General features: G+C 32.8%; 3 protein-coding genes across 3 annotated transcripts in view; 2 read left to right on the top strand and 1 right to left on the bottom strand.

Annotated features, from left to right (window-relative positions):
• The first annotated feature begins 1775 nt into the window (after positions 1 to 1775).
• LOC131851751 (transcription factor 21) lies at positions 1776 to 5758 on the top strand. The gene is made up of 4 exons (XM_059202296.1): positions 1776 to 2165; positions 2974 to 3147; positions 3876 to 4008; positions 4656 to 5758. The coding sequence occupies exons 1-4, from the start codon at positions 1889 to 1891 to the stop codon at positions 4771 to 4773; spliced, it is 702 nt and encodes a 233-aa protein (XP_059058279.1). The 5' UTR covers positions 1776 to 1888; the 3' UTR covers positions 4774 to 5758.
• Positions 5759 to 5822: 64 nt separating this feature from the next.
• On the bottom strand, positions 5823 to 14531 carry LOC131851750 (uncharacterized). Its single transcript, XM_059202295.1, has 5 exons — positions 14248 to 14531; positions 11347 to 11480; positions 9896 to 10051; positions 7208 to 7283; positions 5823 to 6656 (listed from the first exon to the last, which is right to left on the bottom strand). Exons 1-5 carry the CDS (start codon positions 14393 to 14395, stop codon positions 6544 to 6546), a joined length of 627 nt encoding a protein of 208 aa, XP_059058278.1. The 5' UTR covers positions 14396 to 14531; the 3' UTR covers positions 5823 to 6543.
• Positions 14532 to 16698: 2167 nt separating this feature from the next.
• Positions 16699 to 17231, top strand: part of LOC131851783 (papilin-like) — a 113290-nt gene continuing 112757 nt past the window's right edge. The window contains exon 1 of the mRNA XM_059202334.1: positions 16699 to 16929. Within this exon, the coding sequence (XP_059058317.1) occupies positions 16910 to 16929 (20 nt within the window). The 5' untranslated portion in view covers positions 16699 to 16909. The remainder of the gene's footprint in view (positions 16930 to 17231) is intronic.

Raw genomic sequence — 17231 nt, 5'->3', positions numbered from 1 at the left:
AGACAATGATGATAACAACTATACGAATTGAAATCTTATATTGCATATACACCGCAAACACGCATTTGAAATATTTTTTAAATAATATCTTTGTACCTAAAGAAAATCTCGCATATACTTTGAAGTAAATATCACATGTAATGAGGCATTAAATGTTTTCATTGTGTATGTAAGGCCTTATTTTATGTTACATTAAGGGCTAGGCTGTGCTTTAAGCATAACAGTATTTGTAATAATAAGGAGAATAAAATCTTATGATGAATTTAATGTTTGTTTATTATTATTTATATAAAAAAACATCAAAATAAAACATAATTGACAATGTTTTTTACATAGGCGGCAAACGAACTTGTGGCACATCTTAAGGTAAGTTTTTTTTAAATAATAATGGAATGGTGCTTCTCGCCTGCGCTAACGGTTTACGCTGGCGGGGCACTAGTGAAGGATGGACAACGAGGACAGTCCATCGTGACAAACTCAACAGGAATTTATCATGATGATTTCAAGGGAAACTGCGTGGAGGTCACGCGGACATGGTACATTGCTAGTAAAGTGGTCAACAGTCTACATTGCTAACAATCCCTTTCCCCTTGATAAGTGCCAATGAGCACCCAGAACACTAGGGGAATTGAAAGCGAGTTGCTGGTCTTTTAAGGAGTGGGTGGGGAAGGATATAACGAAGGGACAAGAGGGAGTAGAATAGGTGTTCCAAGCGAAAAGCTATAACATTTAACGCCGGTATACTGTAAGGGTGTTGTATTTCCTGATTCTAACGGGTCCATCCATTTGTGCTGCACTACCACGTGGTTATACAAAGTCTGCTATTTGTATGTATATTTTTGGCTGACTCTTCAGTAATGGAAACACCGTATCAGTGTTTTTATCATCGAAATCAATTAATCACAGAAACGTACTTGGCCCATGGCATATTTGATTTACATAGCTGTCAAGTGTTAAATTCATCTTGATACTTACAAATGACAAGACTTCTATCTATCCCATCTGGAATAATAATTTAATTAGATTTATTATTGATATCCAATTGTCGTAAGGTCGATCCTCGCACAATACGAATACTTGTAGTCAAAACAGACCGTTTGTAGGTAGAGGTCTGATTAGTAGGATCCTATTTGTACCTAATTGTTTGGGAAAAACGAGAGAATGATAAGAATTACAAAAAACACATTTATTCAGCATTACATCAGTAGGTATTAGTAAGGTTTACAATAAATTAAATAAATCGTGGTCTTCTAATACAATCCAATAAATCTAACTAGAATTTATTAGCATGTGAGTATGAAACTTACATGATCAATGCACATTATTAACATAGCTATCTCATATGCTACATTGTCTGCTGATTCTACTCAACATTCAATGCTTGATATTTGCTTTATAATTTTATTTATGATAATGTTAAACCAAAGGATGGTTAAGGCACGCATGATGACTTTGAAATAATAGAAATATTCAAATTCCGTTATTGAGTCGACTCGATAAAATAGTAATTGCCTCAACATTTCATTGGCATCATTCTCTATCTGTCTGCCTCATAAAAACTCATTACAAATATGAGATGATCATAACAAATTTCTACATAGACACGAAAACAATAGATACAACACAAAAGTTTCAAGACAACGGGGTTCTGTGGAGACTAAAAATTGTGAAACACTTGTGTACACATCTCGCGACTTTGATCCAATATACATGACAATAGAACAGAAAAATGGATGACACAGTCCTGAATCGCAACAGGTAGGTGGCACACGGGCTGCATAGAACCTGAGAAGGTCTATAATATTTGTTATAATTTATAATATCCTGTTATAAATTTATCGATATTAATGCAGACATAGAAGTGATTATTTGTAAAGTGTATAAAAACATGTATAATCCAACATATGACGACGAGGCACCAATACCTCTAATAGCTAATTATACAGTCGTGAAAGAAGGAGAGGAAGAAGAGAAGAGGGAGACAGAAGACCGAGTTATTCTAGAAATTGGCCGACAAGACGACAAACCTAAAGAAGAACACACATTTTCGCACAAGAAGTACGATAAAACGATTTCACACCACAGATCCTATGTATTAGAAGATTATGAACCGAGAAGAGTAACATACTTCAGACCTCATGAATTAGAGCATCCAAGTCATGAAGGTAAGCGTTATCAAACATATACTGTTGATTTAATAATAGACATAATAGAGTAGGTATTAGTAGAGGTACCCACGTTGTTAGTGGCGATTATGAACTCATTATTTAGAAATGTCATTATTTAGAAATTTAGTGGTAGGCGACTAAAGATTTAGATATTATAGTCAATTACTAAATCGAATAATAAATAAATGATTAAAATTACAATATATTTTTCATAAACGTATTTACCTGGGTAAGGGCATGTTATTATGTTACATTTAATATCGTCAAACAATCAGGAAGATTTATAAGTCATCTGTGAGTGTCGCATTCGAGCAGCTTGTTTTGTAAGCTGTATTTCGGTTTGAAAGGTGAGACCAGGCAGTGAAATGACGTACGTAACCTGTGTATGACACCTTGAAATATCAAGCCTTGGGGGATACCATAAGCGACATATGCGATGTATATCAGTGCCACTGTTCATGTACCTACATACCAGGCATGGCGTAAGCTTGTTCTATAAAATAAATTATAAAAACATTTCTATTATGGATATAATTACTTCGTACTTTATTTTATGTATTGTATATATGTATGTATTAATAAACTGTATTGTATATTTGTAATTAGTTTGTGTTAATTATTATATTATTATTTATACTCAATATTAGTATGTGCCCAATAGTAGTATTTTACTCTTATTTATATTCTTTGTAATTTACTTCTGGTGCAACAAAGAGTTAATAAATAAATATAAGATCTATGTTAATTATAAATAGTAAGCCTTATTTAAATACATCGTCATAATTTAGAGTTATCACGTCCGCAGGTCCAAGATTTTATGAGCAAGAGTTTAGAGAGAGTGTGGTACAAGACACAGCCAATTCAGAATCGTCATTAGATTTTTCCCACGAGTCCCAGGACACCGGTAAATATGGCGTGGATGATACCGCTCAAGAAACTATTATGAATTGGAAAGAACGGGCGTTACAACTTGAAAAAGGTAAGTAGTTGCTATTTTACACACACAATAGTGTTTTACTTTTATTTTATGATAACTAATCTATTAAGGTAGCCTCTTATTCTTTCTTGGCATGAAAATTCAAAGTAATTCGTACACCTAAACAAAAATTGATTTTATGGCGATTGGATTATTTTTATTAATAGATTACAAACAATTTAATACAATTTAACATTATCAGAGGTAGACTTTATAAAAAGTTAGGTTTACGTACCTTTTCACATAAGAGTTTTGAATTTCTGAGAATGGCAGTAAAATTACAAGGCATAAGGCATAACACCTCAGGAATGGCAGCGTAAAGTATATTTGGTATAACCATACCACATTATAATGTATGATGTCTGTGAAAAAGGAGAATTAGACTTCAGAATTCGACTGTATTAATATGTGTTTATATTAATTTGACCAATTCTAAAACAGATTTTAATGTTTTTTCTACATTTATTAGCGGCATATTTTGGAAATTGGGAGGTATCCTAAGCTTTGTTTTAGAAGCCAGAACATCATCATTATCATCTGCTCCTTTCTTATTAGTAATATGTACTACCAGAAATACTTACACAAATATAAAATAGGTACTTCAGTATCTTCTAAAAATTCCTAAAAATCCTAAAAATTCTTAAAATGTACGAGTGTGGGAGTGTTTCAGAAAGATTCTTTAGTAACTAAAGTACGCGAAAAGCGAGGTAAAATGAAAAATACTGTTACAGAGTATAAGAAGACTGCTTGCGATCGAGAGAGAACAAGGATGAGAGACATGAACCGTGCCTTCGACCTTCTGCGGTCTAAACTGCCGGTCACGAAGCCGTCCAAGAAGAAATACTCAAAGATCGAGTGTCTGAGGTACTATTTTTTATATTAGTCGGAGAATTTATACATAGGTGTCTGAATAGGTAGTAATACTATAAACCGGTATACGAGGCGTAACCTTTTATACAACCCAGCAACTTACACATTGTGTTTTGGTTTCTCACTATAACACAATGTAAATGGGAAAGAAACAGTGTGATGAATATGAATATGAAGATAAGTGCTATTTATGTCTACAAGTGACAATAATAATACATCTTCACGACTGTTATCCGAGATGAGGTAGTCACAGGCATTGTTAACTGTCGTCAACAACTTAATTCTCACATGTCGTCGAGTAAATTCGCTCAGCGGGTACACTGATGTTAAATTGTACAGGATTTCTCTTCACATTTATTTAGATTAGGCGATCTAGGAAACCAAATAGCATGTTCCTTGTAGTGTATTTATGTAGGGACGTATGAATCGATATATATTAAGGTGGTGGGTAGATCTAGACAATTTGTGTTCAGTCGGTATTAAATAACTTGATGAACAGACCTTGCTTTTCGATTAATAGCCTAAAATAATGAACATAAGACTCCCTACCAGTGTTGTGATATTGACCTTAGGGCTTTGTGTAGACTATTTGTTGTTTCAGCTTCCCGCTTTTTATAACTTTGACGTAATTCATATTTCAGGATAGCAATATCGTACATCAGGCAATTGGAATACATGCTGGCAGGTGGTTCCCCAGACAATCCGGCGTTCTTCGAAATACATGTGTCGGATTTGAGAAGACGTCAGTCTAAGTTTTAGCTAGGATTTATGGACAGACAATCCTATACCCGTTAATCTGTAATATTATATTAGCATCGGAGGACTTGTTCTATATGTATTATATAGTTATATTTTTCATAAATATATTACGTAACTAGTGATAGAAGACCGCATGACACATCAAAAGCTAATCAAAACAAAGATTTCGTTATATAATATTCCTAGACTACTCAAACAACGGCATCTAATCCCAAGCTAAGCGGAGCTTGTGTTATGGGTATTAGACAACCGATATACATAATATACATAGAAACACTTAGACCGATACAATCATAATCATGAATACAAATGTTTGTACCGTATGACGAATGGAATTCGTGACCATCGGAAGTAAAGCTCAAAGTAGTCTGAAAGGATACCTCTGTGTTATCTATTTCAACCGCAAAACAGCTTGATTTTTAAGTAGTTGTCGGCAAAAATTGCGAAATTTATGGATGATCCCGAATCACCACGAGAACGTAACAATCTTCCGCAACAGACTTAACAAATACTAACTCAGCCTATATATATAAAATTGTGCCACATTTGTTTTGTTTTACAATGATGTTACAACAGTGACTTATTGATAGCAAACACCTTTTCGCATGAAATCATCCTAATAGACCACCTGTAATGTTGTTTGATCAATCGTCAATACGTTTTCTGACAGCTAGAGGAAGTGTGAGTCGAAATTTGGCTGCAGTCCAAACGGTTTCGCGTACTTAGGGCAAATAATGGGGAAATGTACAGTAGTTGTAAATTTACAGTTTTAAGAAATTTATAGTTCAGCTGACTTAGTCGCGGAAGAATACTAACAGAACTCTGTAACTCTGACATCGGGGCTCCTAGGTACACCATGTGGATTTCTTAATGAGAAAAAATCTCACCCTCTCCTCGCCTTCCATCCAGCGGGATACTGTCTTTGTGAACATTATCCAAGTGTAAAAGTGAAAGAAAGGGTTCAGCTGAAATAGTGCTAATATTCTATATAATTACTTAATACCTATGATGATGAAAGATGAAATATTTTGTTTCAGAAACAAAAAAATCTAATTATTTATGTTTTCGGTTTTACTTAGTTGTACTTATGCACTAAATAATGAAAATCAGGTTAATAAGTCTTTCTATGATCTATTCGTCGACGTTCTATATAATTGGAAACTATTTTGTTTGACTTTATAAGTATTTATATGCTAATCTAAATGGTATCATAGAGGTTGTGACTAGAGCAGGAAAGTTATACGAATATTCAACAAAACCAGGAATAATGAAATATATATGTAAATCTCAAAAGGGCCCGGTACAACAGACAAAAAGTCTAAAACAGGGGTATCAAAATAAAATAAAAATTTGTAGAAAGAATGATAATTAATAAGATTTTGGATTAATGATTGAGCATATAAAATCTTACTGAATATTATGAACGCTAAAGATTGTGTGTATGGATGGATACTTGTTACTCTTTCACGCAAAGATTAGTGAACGGATTTTGATGAACTTTATAGTAATATAGCTTATACATATTAAGTGCAATAAAGTAAAACGTGCAATAACAATTGTTTCCATATTTTATTAATAAATATTAAGCCGTTTGACGTAACAGACAATTTATTTTTATATTTTAATACAAACAATTTGTTCTAATTAACATTGCATTTTTCTTTACAAAAACCTCTCACAGTTACATTTTTGTAAAATTATACTTTAATTTAATTAGAGCAGTTCACAATGGGACTATACAATAACAATCTAGTTTTCTGCATTCTTTATTCATCCATTCTTTTTAATTTTTCTTTCCTTATTTGCTTCTTCTTCCTTCTTTGCTAAAGCTTTTAGATAATCAATATAAGCGCATTTGACCAGTAAAGGCACTTTAACGACTCCTGCAATTAAATTATTGGTTAAATTCGTTGACTTGTTATTAATAATTTTGTATTATAGTAATACTACTATGTATATTAAAATGGATCATTATTATAGATTAATTCTTTTATTATATTAAAATCAAATCAATAGATCAATAGTAATGAAATAATGGTATCTTCATATCAAGAAAAGCGATAGAATTAATTTAGTCCAACCTTTATTACGTTGGAACGCCTGCTCCATCCAATTATTGCACCTTACGTAGGTGTAGACTATCTTTTTTTTCAGGCAAATGAATATTATATTTATAACAATATTGGCCCATATTATATATACCTTAAGGACTAACATATAATTAAAGAAAATAATAAAACAAATATTTTGTAGATACTACAATTATTATGGCTATTTACCAAGGCAGCGCAATTTACAATCCGGACCAAGACTAATCGGTCCGGATGTAGTCGACGAAAGATCCTTTTACTATATTTCTTCCCTCTTTAATTGTCTCTATTTCAATAAGTACTAACCGTATTAGTATGATCTTAAGAATTAATTTCAAACTCACCCGAAAAACAAGAGGTAACGATGTCCTTGTATAAAGAATATGCAGGCGCCAGTAAACTTTCACTGTTTTCTTTTTTCTATAAAAGAAAATGAAATTGCAATCTCAAAAAATGTAAATATTCAATTTCGGAGATGATATTCAATTTTTTTATTTATCGTAGTTTATAGTAACTTATGTAAACAAGAAAATTTGTGATGATTGTTGTTTGTAAAATAGACTCTCTCATCCTAAGACATTGGGTGAGACAGTTGATACGATGAGAGGTTGTCCCACATTTCTTTACTAAATACGATAAGTAATTGTTACAAAATGGACTATTATAAATTATTATTTACATACATAATAATAAAATCACCACCAGGACAACTAATCAAGATATGGACTACTTTTTACCGAGATAGACTATGTACAAATTGTGTGCGCGGATACCCTGTGATCGCATCATCCATTTCAACTGCTAAGCAGCTTGCTTTGTAAAATATATTTCAATGGAAAAGAATGAAAGCAGTGAAATTACATGATTAGGCATGATATCTTATTCCTCCGGAAACGAAACGCATGAGTGGCCCTATAGCATACCTACCTATAAAATATTGATTGGTTTTATTCTAGATTTTGTTTAGTGAACGGTATTTGAGAATCAGTCTTTTTTTTAATCTAAAACGTGAACCTCTCAACATTACAATCTCCAAAATAAATATTTTTTATATAAGAATTTTCAGACAGTGATACAGTTTCGCATCTTATTTTTTAAATAATGTACATATGTGTATATATATAGTCATGTGTGTTGCATACAGGTACGTATGCTGTACAGACTTCAGAGGATGGTAATTGCTTGTATTAAGAGTAAAGTAAAAATGAATTCGTATACATTAGAGTGGAATGTAGAACATCGAAAATAAGCTGTTGAAATTAGTTGTTGGGATGTAACAATTATTAGGGTCAAACAAGTATTTCTCGCGTTACAAAATATCCTTGTACGTAACATTGTCAATAATGTGACCCAATTATACCAGGGCGATAACAGATAGAGGATGTTGTGTACGCCCCCGCCCCGGTACATGGCGCGCAATTTTATTGGATATTTCTTATCCTGTCGCTCTTTACATGCCCCGATAGAAGCGACCAGGGTCACTAGAAGTGACTAGGAGGTCTCATTGACTGGCGAAACGAGGCAGTTTGCAATTTGATAGGGAGCACATTATACGGTTAACGTTAGGGCTCCATCATACGTCTCTGCGGTCGACGCGATGTACAGCGTCCGTTATGTGGATTTTTTAAAATTTTACAAATATGAATGATTGGGATATCAGAGGATTCATGCTCAGCATGTTGTCGCATATAATATGGGACAACACTGGTTATAAAAATTTTAATTAATAAATACTCAATAATTATACAGCTATAATCACACCTTTATACTAATGTAAGCATTTTCACAATTTTATTCTAGTAATGGCAAATATAATTATCAATATTAACGATTGATTATGTGACTTATAGTATTACTTATACAGTATTATATATACTCATTTCATAAATACAGCTTTAAATGAATAACCATGTGGCGCTAACGTTCTGTGACCGCTAACAACCGCGTCGCGGGGTCGTAATGTAACAAAGCCTTTAGTGATCAGAATAAAAAAAACAACAAATCAAACAAGAGATCCAAAATGGCAGACAACTCACGAACGCTGTACGAACGACGTCATTGGAGTGAATGAACAGTGTGCAAAGAACGGCGTCCCTTGTATGCGATTAACGTGCAAATACTAGGCTAACAGAGAGTACAAAAAGTTTCATAGGAATTTGCAAGTGTGTGGATGGTTGATAACTACATGAATGTAAATAAGTGTGAGGTTCTAATGAGAACTTTATGCGAATATCGTTAGAACGCAGTAGCATATATTCACTAGGATTACAGTCTTAAGTATAGTAAAATAGAGGGAGAAAGAGATAATTGATGTAAGAAATTTACAGATCAGCCAATAAGCAATACAACCAAGTTAATGCTGCCGAGATTTCATTCAGAGTAGACGCTTTTTACAGAGCTCCATTATTTCGATATTTCAAATGATCGGCTCGGCCGTCATAAGATAGAGCCTCAGAGTTACTGGGAAACTATAATAGAGCAAGAGATGATTCAAGACCTGGTATGATGGATTGCGTTTAGTCATCGAATACGATGGGTTATTTTATGTTATTTAAAATTGCAAAAAGTACATACCCATATATTTCCAAAAATCAAATATTAACATTTCGGTAATAATTATTTGAATAGTCCCAATTATTGTCGCGACTTCATGCTCGTGTCGAACGGCTTATTGCATATTTTATTAATTTTTATACAATTCCTAGATGGAGAGGGTCGTGTATATATGTAAATATATTTTAATGTTAAATTCTAGTATGAACTCTAATTAAAAGATATCAAATTCCTTTGAAGCTATTTACTTAAAATGATTACGGTCCCCATTCTATGAAGTAGTTAAAATCCAAGGGAACTGAACAAGTGATGACGTAACTGTATACACCAGGATCACATAAGTGTAGTGTAGGTTAAAATAACTCCACAACGCAGATAGTCCGATTCCATTGGATAATTATTATAGATAGCAACAGGTGGATGTATGCTTATCAGGATCTTATTTCGATGTAATAAGGTTGCATTTTTGATGTACGTACAACAACGTTACCACATTTATCGAAGGTGGGCGGTTGTCTAGTGTTAATACTACGAGTATATTCCTGCCAACGACGTATGCATTCTGTCACATCTTGTTGGTCGCCCCATACTCCTTGTGTATACGTGAAGTAAACAGCGCCTACTAGGAGTCCAGCCTGCGAAGAAGAATAGTGATCCGTACAAAATTGATTCCATTATTACTAACAAAGATGAAATGCAAAGGAGGTATTTTATATTAGATATAAAGAAAGATTAAGCGATCAACGCACTGCTATATACGATGATAAACATAAAATCTGTGCCTCTAGTGAGGAAGAGTAGCATGCTAGTTAACCTTTTTCTTTTTTAGATCAAATTAAATAAGAATTTGGTTCACTATCGAATAGTCTAAGAAACGTAACGATATGTTTAAAAACAACAAACAGTAACCATGCAAAACAGGAAAATATCGTATTGCGAAATATAGCTACAATATTTTAAAAAAAAAAGCTACAGAGTGTACACCAAACTAATTAGTAAAGATGGCTAATTCTACTTACTGAAATAAATGAATTAAAATAGTAATAATATAACACAATAATATATAAATAAAAGATAATAATATAATATATATAATTTTTTTTTATGTCCGGTTATGGCTGATTTTTTTTTTATCTTATTGCCTTCGTAGAAATTTGATCAGTAGGTACCGGTTTAGTAGTTTATTTTACGCAACAAGTTTCATACGATTTTCACTATACTTTTGATATTTTTTTTTTCGGAAGGTTAACAATAATTTGAATAAGAAATGCACGTTCCACGACTTCCATCACGTTCTCTATGCACCCGTGGGAAGCCGAGGTAGGCTACTAGTTTATTTAGGAATAGAATTGAAAATTCTTTATTCAAATAAACTTAAATTTAAACACTTTAGTAATATTTTTATCTATTGCTCATTCGTTTAAACCTGTCTCATCACAAGAAGAATGAGAAAGAATCTTCGTGTTGCTCTTTTAAATAATTGTTGTAACTTTACATTTTTAAGTTGAAATGTGGGAATACAAACTACCAATTAGCACTAATTCAATAATCAATTATTGTAGTCACTAGAGCAGACCAGTCCTTATAAGATCCTCAAAATAATCTATATCAGCTATCAAGTAGTTTGCTTTGTAAGTTGTGATTCGATTAAAAGGCATAAGACGGTAAAATTACAGGACATGAAGGCAAAACGTCTGTCTTACTGAATGGCAATTACACCAGTAATACATTGCCATTCAGGAAGACATACGTTTAATACCTGCTATACCATTGGTATAGCAGGCATGACATGATAACGTGATATCTATAATGCTGTTCATATATATAAGCGAAGGTTACCATTTGCCATCAGGTGGTCCGTCTACTATTTGCCATTACAAATACACAAAAAAAGTAATAATAATATATGTACCTATATTACTATACTTACTTTGATAGCGTACATTAATTTCCCATGCGCGTATGGCAATGGCAGTTTAGGCATGGTCAGTGGTTTCCCGCTCTTTCTAAGCTTGTACTCCTCTTTGCTGCACACCTTGATACACGTTGGATTCAGTGCGAGTTCTAGGAGAAATTTATAGGTATTAAGAAAGGCAACACACGGTACATACCACGGTAGTCACTGCTTCATTGCACAGATAATGTAATAACATACTATTAGAGAAAATACTAATATCTAATATTATAATCTGTGCTTATATCAATGGGCATAGGGTTTATTTTAAATACATACCTAGCGTTAATAATTATCTAATTAACTGTTAAATTTATATTCGATAATAGAACATTTATATCTACAGACAGGGATACCTATTACAATCTTCTTTAAATGTATTCTACGTCACAGTGTAAAACTCATACTTTTGAACTCAAGAAATAACCTTTAGGTTTTAGGTGGATTTTTGACTTCAATAGGTAGATTCTTATATTTATAACAGGTATAATAATGGCCTACTCTCCAATAAACGAAATCTTTTTAGGAAGGTTGTTTTGAGATCGAAGAAACTGATACTCATTCATACAAATTCTCAGGACAGCGAGGTCATTGAGAAATCAACAAAGATAGCAGGAACCTTCTGTGCTTCCTGAAGCAAGCCTATATAATAATAACTATATAATAACTCCGACTATAAACGAAATGCTTTTTACGAAAGGTTCGTTTTACATTTACAATAGAAACTGATATTCATGGACTTGTCTATAAATTGCGTACCGAATATTTTACTTTCTGTATGTTATTTTACTTTTAAAACACAATGTAGAGTCATAGAGTGACTCTCCTTTGTAGATTACTAATTACCTAGTACCAAGCTTACGATACTAGAAACAAAATATTTTTGTGTTAATAATCAACTTAACTTTTTTTCAGCACGGCATATTTGTAGGAAATTACATGCAAAGATTCATTCCGAAGGTTATGTCCTTATGCAAGGATTATGCAAGCCCGCGTGAAATGAAACAAAACAAATTTTGCGTAAAACCGTGTAAACTTTTCTTTTTTTCGAAACATTACAGATTGTTTTACATAAATTCAATTTTGGTTTAATAAATCTCAATATACTTATATAATATCGTGTTCATTGCTCTGTGGTTACTACTTATTTATTGATTAATTATTCTATAAAATCCTATAGAATAATTAAGAAATAATAATATAGGATTTTGAGTAGGTTTCTATATTGTTAATTCAGGAGGTTGTAGAAAGCAAAAAGTTTTGATTCAATTTAAATTTTAATTACCTAATAATTATTTTTATTATTTCATTATTTAATTACGTTTATGTATCGTATCGGGTTCTGGTAAAAGTGATGTACGTAAGGCGTTACATAATTTGTAATAAACACTAGGGCATTAGCAATGTGAGGTGGCTGTTACAACGAAAATGTAGGGTATTGTTACAGATATGATTCATTCATGAATACGAGATACCGTAAATTGTAATAATGACATTGTAATATTTATGTAAGTATGCACATTATGTTTTTACCTCTATTTATGTAGATTACAGATTATGCATAATTTACAAGTTGCTATTTGATACTGCTCATGACTTTTCTATATTTAAATTCGTAATGGTCAAGAAATTTTGTGTTTGGTTTTGTTTATGCTTAATATTTTATATATTCATTTAGCAAATTTGATAGACTATTTTTTATTCATATGTGTTACCTACTTCCAGAGGTTTTACCTGGCCGAGACCAAATGTTAGCGTTATCATATCCCAGTAGTCATAGTATCCTAGTACTTGTCTGTGTATTCACTACTATCATCCGTTGAACTTAGAGCTGTATTTTACGGAGCTCTATGTAATGTAGGTAATTTTTTATGTAATTTAATGGCAAATGAACATCAACAAGAACAATACTATGTATTATATATAACTAACACGTTATCACGTGACACCCATGATACCATTCATACATTGCCATTCCGAAGGACTAAGCCTGTAATTTTCTGCATGTACAATTTACATGTACTTATTAAGACTTATTAATTGACAGTGGATTGACAGCGGTCACTGACTCGCCCCATGTTATCTGGTCTAGTGCTTTTAAAATAGCATTCAAGTATGATAAATGTGTTCATATGTTACTTGTTTTGTTGATGATTCATAATTTACAATACAGTGGTCATCTGCGGGCCAAATAATCGAAAGTCTGACGTCTGTCGTCGGTTTCATAATTAATTGCCGTTTCCTTTAAGTTTGTGATTAATGTTGTCTTGATGTCCCTTGATATGTTTATAAATACATTAAATATACTTTCATGTTTTGTATCCTAGATAAGGTAATTGCAGATATACGACGTTGGGGTCAACACAAACATGGCTTTATGGCTATATTTGAATGTGTGATAGAAGGTGAGCCTACCGCCATCTCTCGGAATAATTTTGCCATTAGTATTTTAATAAGTTGAAATGAAAGCAAGAAGATACATACCATTTAGCTTTATCCCATTGAGGGGTAGATCCCCCAGAAGATGGCGGGGCAAAAGGGCTTAGAACATAGTTGGGTGCAGAAGACCCGAGGTCGTAGTTCGATTAGTCAGTGAATCTATATTTTTGTATATTATTTATAGCTTAAAGCAAAGTGCCTATTTTCGTCGATGTTGTTACTTTTGTTGCATATTTTTACAAACCAAGTAACGGATTTTGATACAGTTTATACCTCAGATATATATAGATATATAATGTTTTCCAATATCCTTTTGAGATTTTCTTCTGGAAGGTTTACTTCTATAATAATGTGTATAATTCAACAACTTCTGTCACCGACACTGCACAGCTGTGCGAAGGCAAGGGCTGGTTGCTAGATATATTAAAGAAGATGAACCTGGAATGCGTGAACAGTCCACTCTCTCCGCTGGACTGCATTTCTCGTAAATTTGCATGTCTGGTTTGGGATGCTTCACATGTTTTGCCAAATTGATGGTACGGCACGCTTCGCATCTTATGCGATCCGTTTTCAAATTATCACACATATCCGATTTTTATTTTTACACACAAATTACTTTAAAAACTAAAATAACCAACTACAGATTTTGAACAAAATACCCAAAAATAATTTAAATCATAAAAGCAGAAACTACATATTTGACAGAATTTTCTTTGGCAATTTACAATTGATATTTTCTTAAAAGAACGACGTAGGTATTATATGCAGAATTGAAGCTTTTTAAAAATATTCTACTTACAACTTAAATACTCCTTGTATTTTGATCATTTAGAAGACTCTTGGAAAACGCAGTTCTAAATCAGAAAAAAAAATAACCATTCAGTGTTCTTATATAATGGGCTACTACATTGTAATGTAGTTATCGCAGTAGGTACTTTCTTTTCATGATTCATGACCTACTTGAATAACTAATGATATCTGCAGCCGAAATATAAAAAAATGTATTATATTATCACATCATATTTTTTGTACCTAAAAACACACTCTATAAAAGGAGAGCTTAATTTGAATTTAAAAATTATTACACTTATTTAATAATAAGGCTGTTTACGAAATAGTTTCATGATACACTACACATATATAGAATATAATGATAATGAATGATATAAGGTAAAAATAATAATAAAATTTCTAACAGAATATACGTTAATCATTGTCGATGTCTCAGGAATTACGCACTAAAATTTGAAGGTCGACTCGAGGGAGTACAGGTAATATGGAATATTGACCCTATTGCTTTCAATGTAATCGCTATGCCTGGAAACAATTTTAGTTAATTTTAAATTTGCAACGTAAGGCTAACTGACCTGACTTCATTCTCATTCTATCATTCTACACTGATATCTAGCGTATATCGTTAGCGTAGGCGAGAGCACCACTCTACATTGATTAAAAAAGTCTAGACTCACTATCTAGGTATATAAACTAACTTTTTCTTTACGTTATATTTCTCTCAATTACTAAATGCCATTCCGAAGAACTAAGATGTTAAACCTGCGTACCCCGTAATTTCACTGTTATATCCCTTAACTTTCAACCGTAAATGCGTACCTTATAATTTCACTGCTTAATATACCCAACCTCCCAATGGAAAAACAGCAAAGCAAGAGACTTGGAGACTGAAATAGGTTCGAACCTTGGCTCAGGCCGTTGGAATTTCGATCCCCGTGTGAATTGACGGGCCGATAGGACGGATACGAGTAGCAGCAACGGTTCAGATGTCCTACAGAAGAGTACTAGAGCTATCCCAAAGATATATGAGTAGCGTAGTAGCATCGTGACAACTGACGGATGCAGATATGCGGGAGATACGCCCACCCATTGTATCCGTTTCATTGTGCAACTGTGTGTTTCCTCGACTTGCCTAGTAGGTACCAGATAAGGACCAGTTGCGAAATTGCCAAATTTCGCCCTTGTTCGCATGCCACGTTGAACTATTATTAGAAAATAGTCACTAGTATGTATAACTATGATAATATATTTGATTAGTTATCCCGGTTGACAACAGTTCTGTACACCCACGTAGTTTTTTTTACTAATAAGGAATATTAGGCGAATGGTAATCAGCTACGATGGAACTAGATGAATTGCTTGCTTTACCACATGAATTCTTATAATATAATATGAAAATACAATAATTTCAACAACAGTAATGATTTTTCTATAATTTCTGTTCATTACATAAATATCGTTACAACTTTTAAAATAATTAAAACTGCACAAATTTTACGATTTTATATTCGCATAAATTTTACTATTTTATTATATATATTACTATTTTTATTATAATATATATTAATATAGTTACAATGAACTGCACAGCTTATAAATGGATATGTAGACGCAAACTAATACTTCATTTACTCCATTCTGAGCACGTGTTAAGACGAGATCAGATTGACAAAATATAAAAACACAATAAAATCACATATGTAATTTATGTACACGCAAGTTGACGCCTAGCTACGTCAAGTTATATTTTTATCAATTTTATATTGCAAATATTTAATTAATTATTAATAGAGCTGACTTCATATTCTAAAACATTATTTATTCAATTTTTTTATTGTTTAACACTAAGCAAAACTTGTCACAAATTCAAATAGACCTACAGATAAGGTGAATGTAACAAATACTAAACTAATACATCAACAATCGCATTTGTAACGACAGATATGTAAGTACTTCAGATGTGTCAAACCCATTCAAATGTCATTGAAATGTAGAGCTTTGTGAAGCTTCTCCCCATTGAGTGGCGGTTTTCATGAATGACGATGGTGGGGATGCGAGGATGGGTGCGCGCCGGTTGCACACCGTCTGGAGGCTGCGTGTCAGACGCAGTCCACTTGCCAGTGTCGCGTCTGCGCGTTCACGGCCCGCTTCTGCTGAAGCGGGAAATTCGAATTCGGAACTTCTTATTTTTTTCTTCATACCGTTTATTTTTTATATCTATTTCGATTGTGGCTGACTGTTCTTTTAGTGTCTGTTCTGTGCTTAATTCTTCTGTTGCGGATAGATCACTTGGCATGCTGCAGTAGATATGGGGCTTTATAGCTTAAGGTAAGTGCATAGTTAATTTTTATTTGAATTTTGAAATAAGTTAATACTCACTGTAATGTATAAAACTTCCTATTTCTTTTTAATGTAAACAAATGTATGCGCCTTCCTTAATTACTTTTTATTTTAATAATAAAACTTGTATTTTTTTACATTGGAAGGGATTTTTTTATTGCAACATGATGATATCATGTCGTAATTTAAAAAAAACCCTTATGTCATATTAACAATTATGAAATGACTTTTTAAAACTGTTCCACGTTGCCCCATTTATAGAAATATTAAAAAATCTACTCCATAATGGA

This window comes from Achroia grisella, unplaced genomic scaffold (assembly GCF_030625045.1).
Source record: "Achroia grisella isolate CSIRO2021 unplaced genomic scaffold, CSIRO_AGI_Agris_v1 utg807, whole genome shotgun sequence".
Taxonomy (NCBI): domain Eukaryota; kingdom Metazoa; phylum Arthropoda; class Insecta; order Lepidoptera; family Pyralidae; genus Achroia; species Achroia grisella.
The sequence above is the reverse complement of the archived record's forward strand: the minus strand, read 5'-3'. Positions and strand labels throughout refer to the sequence as shown.

Excerpts from the sequence above, each read along its gene's own strand:
- LOC131851751 (XM_059202296.1), top strand. The coding sequence starts at position 1,889 with ATGTATAATCCAACATATGACGACGAGGCACCAATACCTCTAATAGCT. Across the intron at positions 3,148-3,875 it reads GGCGTTACAACTTGAAAAAG|AGTATAAGAAGACTGCTTGC; the intron begins GTAAGTAGTTGC and ends ATACTGTTACAG. Across the intron at positions 4,009-4,655 it reads TCAAAGATCGAGTGTCTGAG|GATAGCAATATCGTACATCA; the intron begins GTACTATTTTTT and ends TTCATATTTCAG.
- LOC131851750 (XM_059202295.1), bottom strand. The coding sequence starts at position 14,395 with ATGTGTGATAATTTGAAAACGGATCGCATAAGATGCGAAGCGTGCCGT. Across the intron at positions 10,052-11,346 it reads AATTAATGTACGCTATCAAA|GCTGGACTCCTAGTAGGCGC; the intron begins GTAAGTATAGTA and ends TCTTCTTCGCAG. Across the intron at positions 7,284-9,895 it reads ATAAATGTGGTAACGTTGTT|AAAAAAGAAAACAGTGAAAG; the intron begins GTACGTACATCA and ends TTTCTTTTATAG.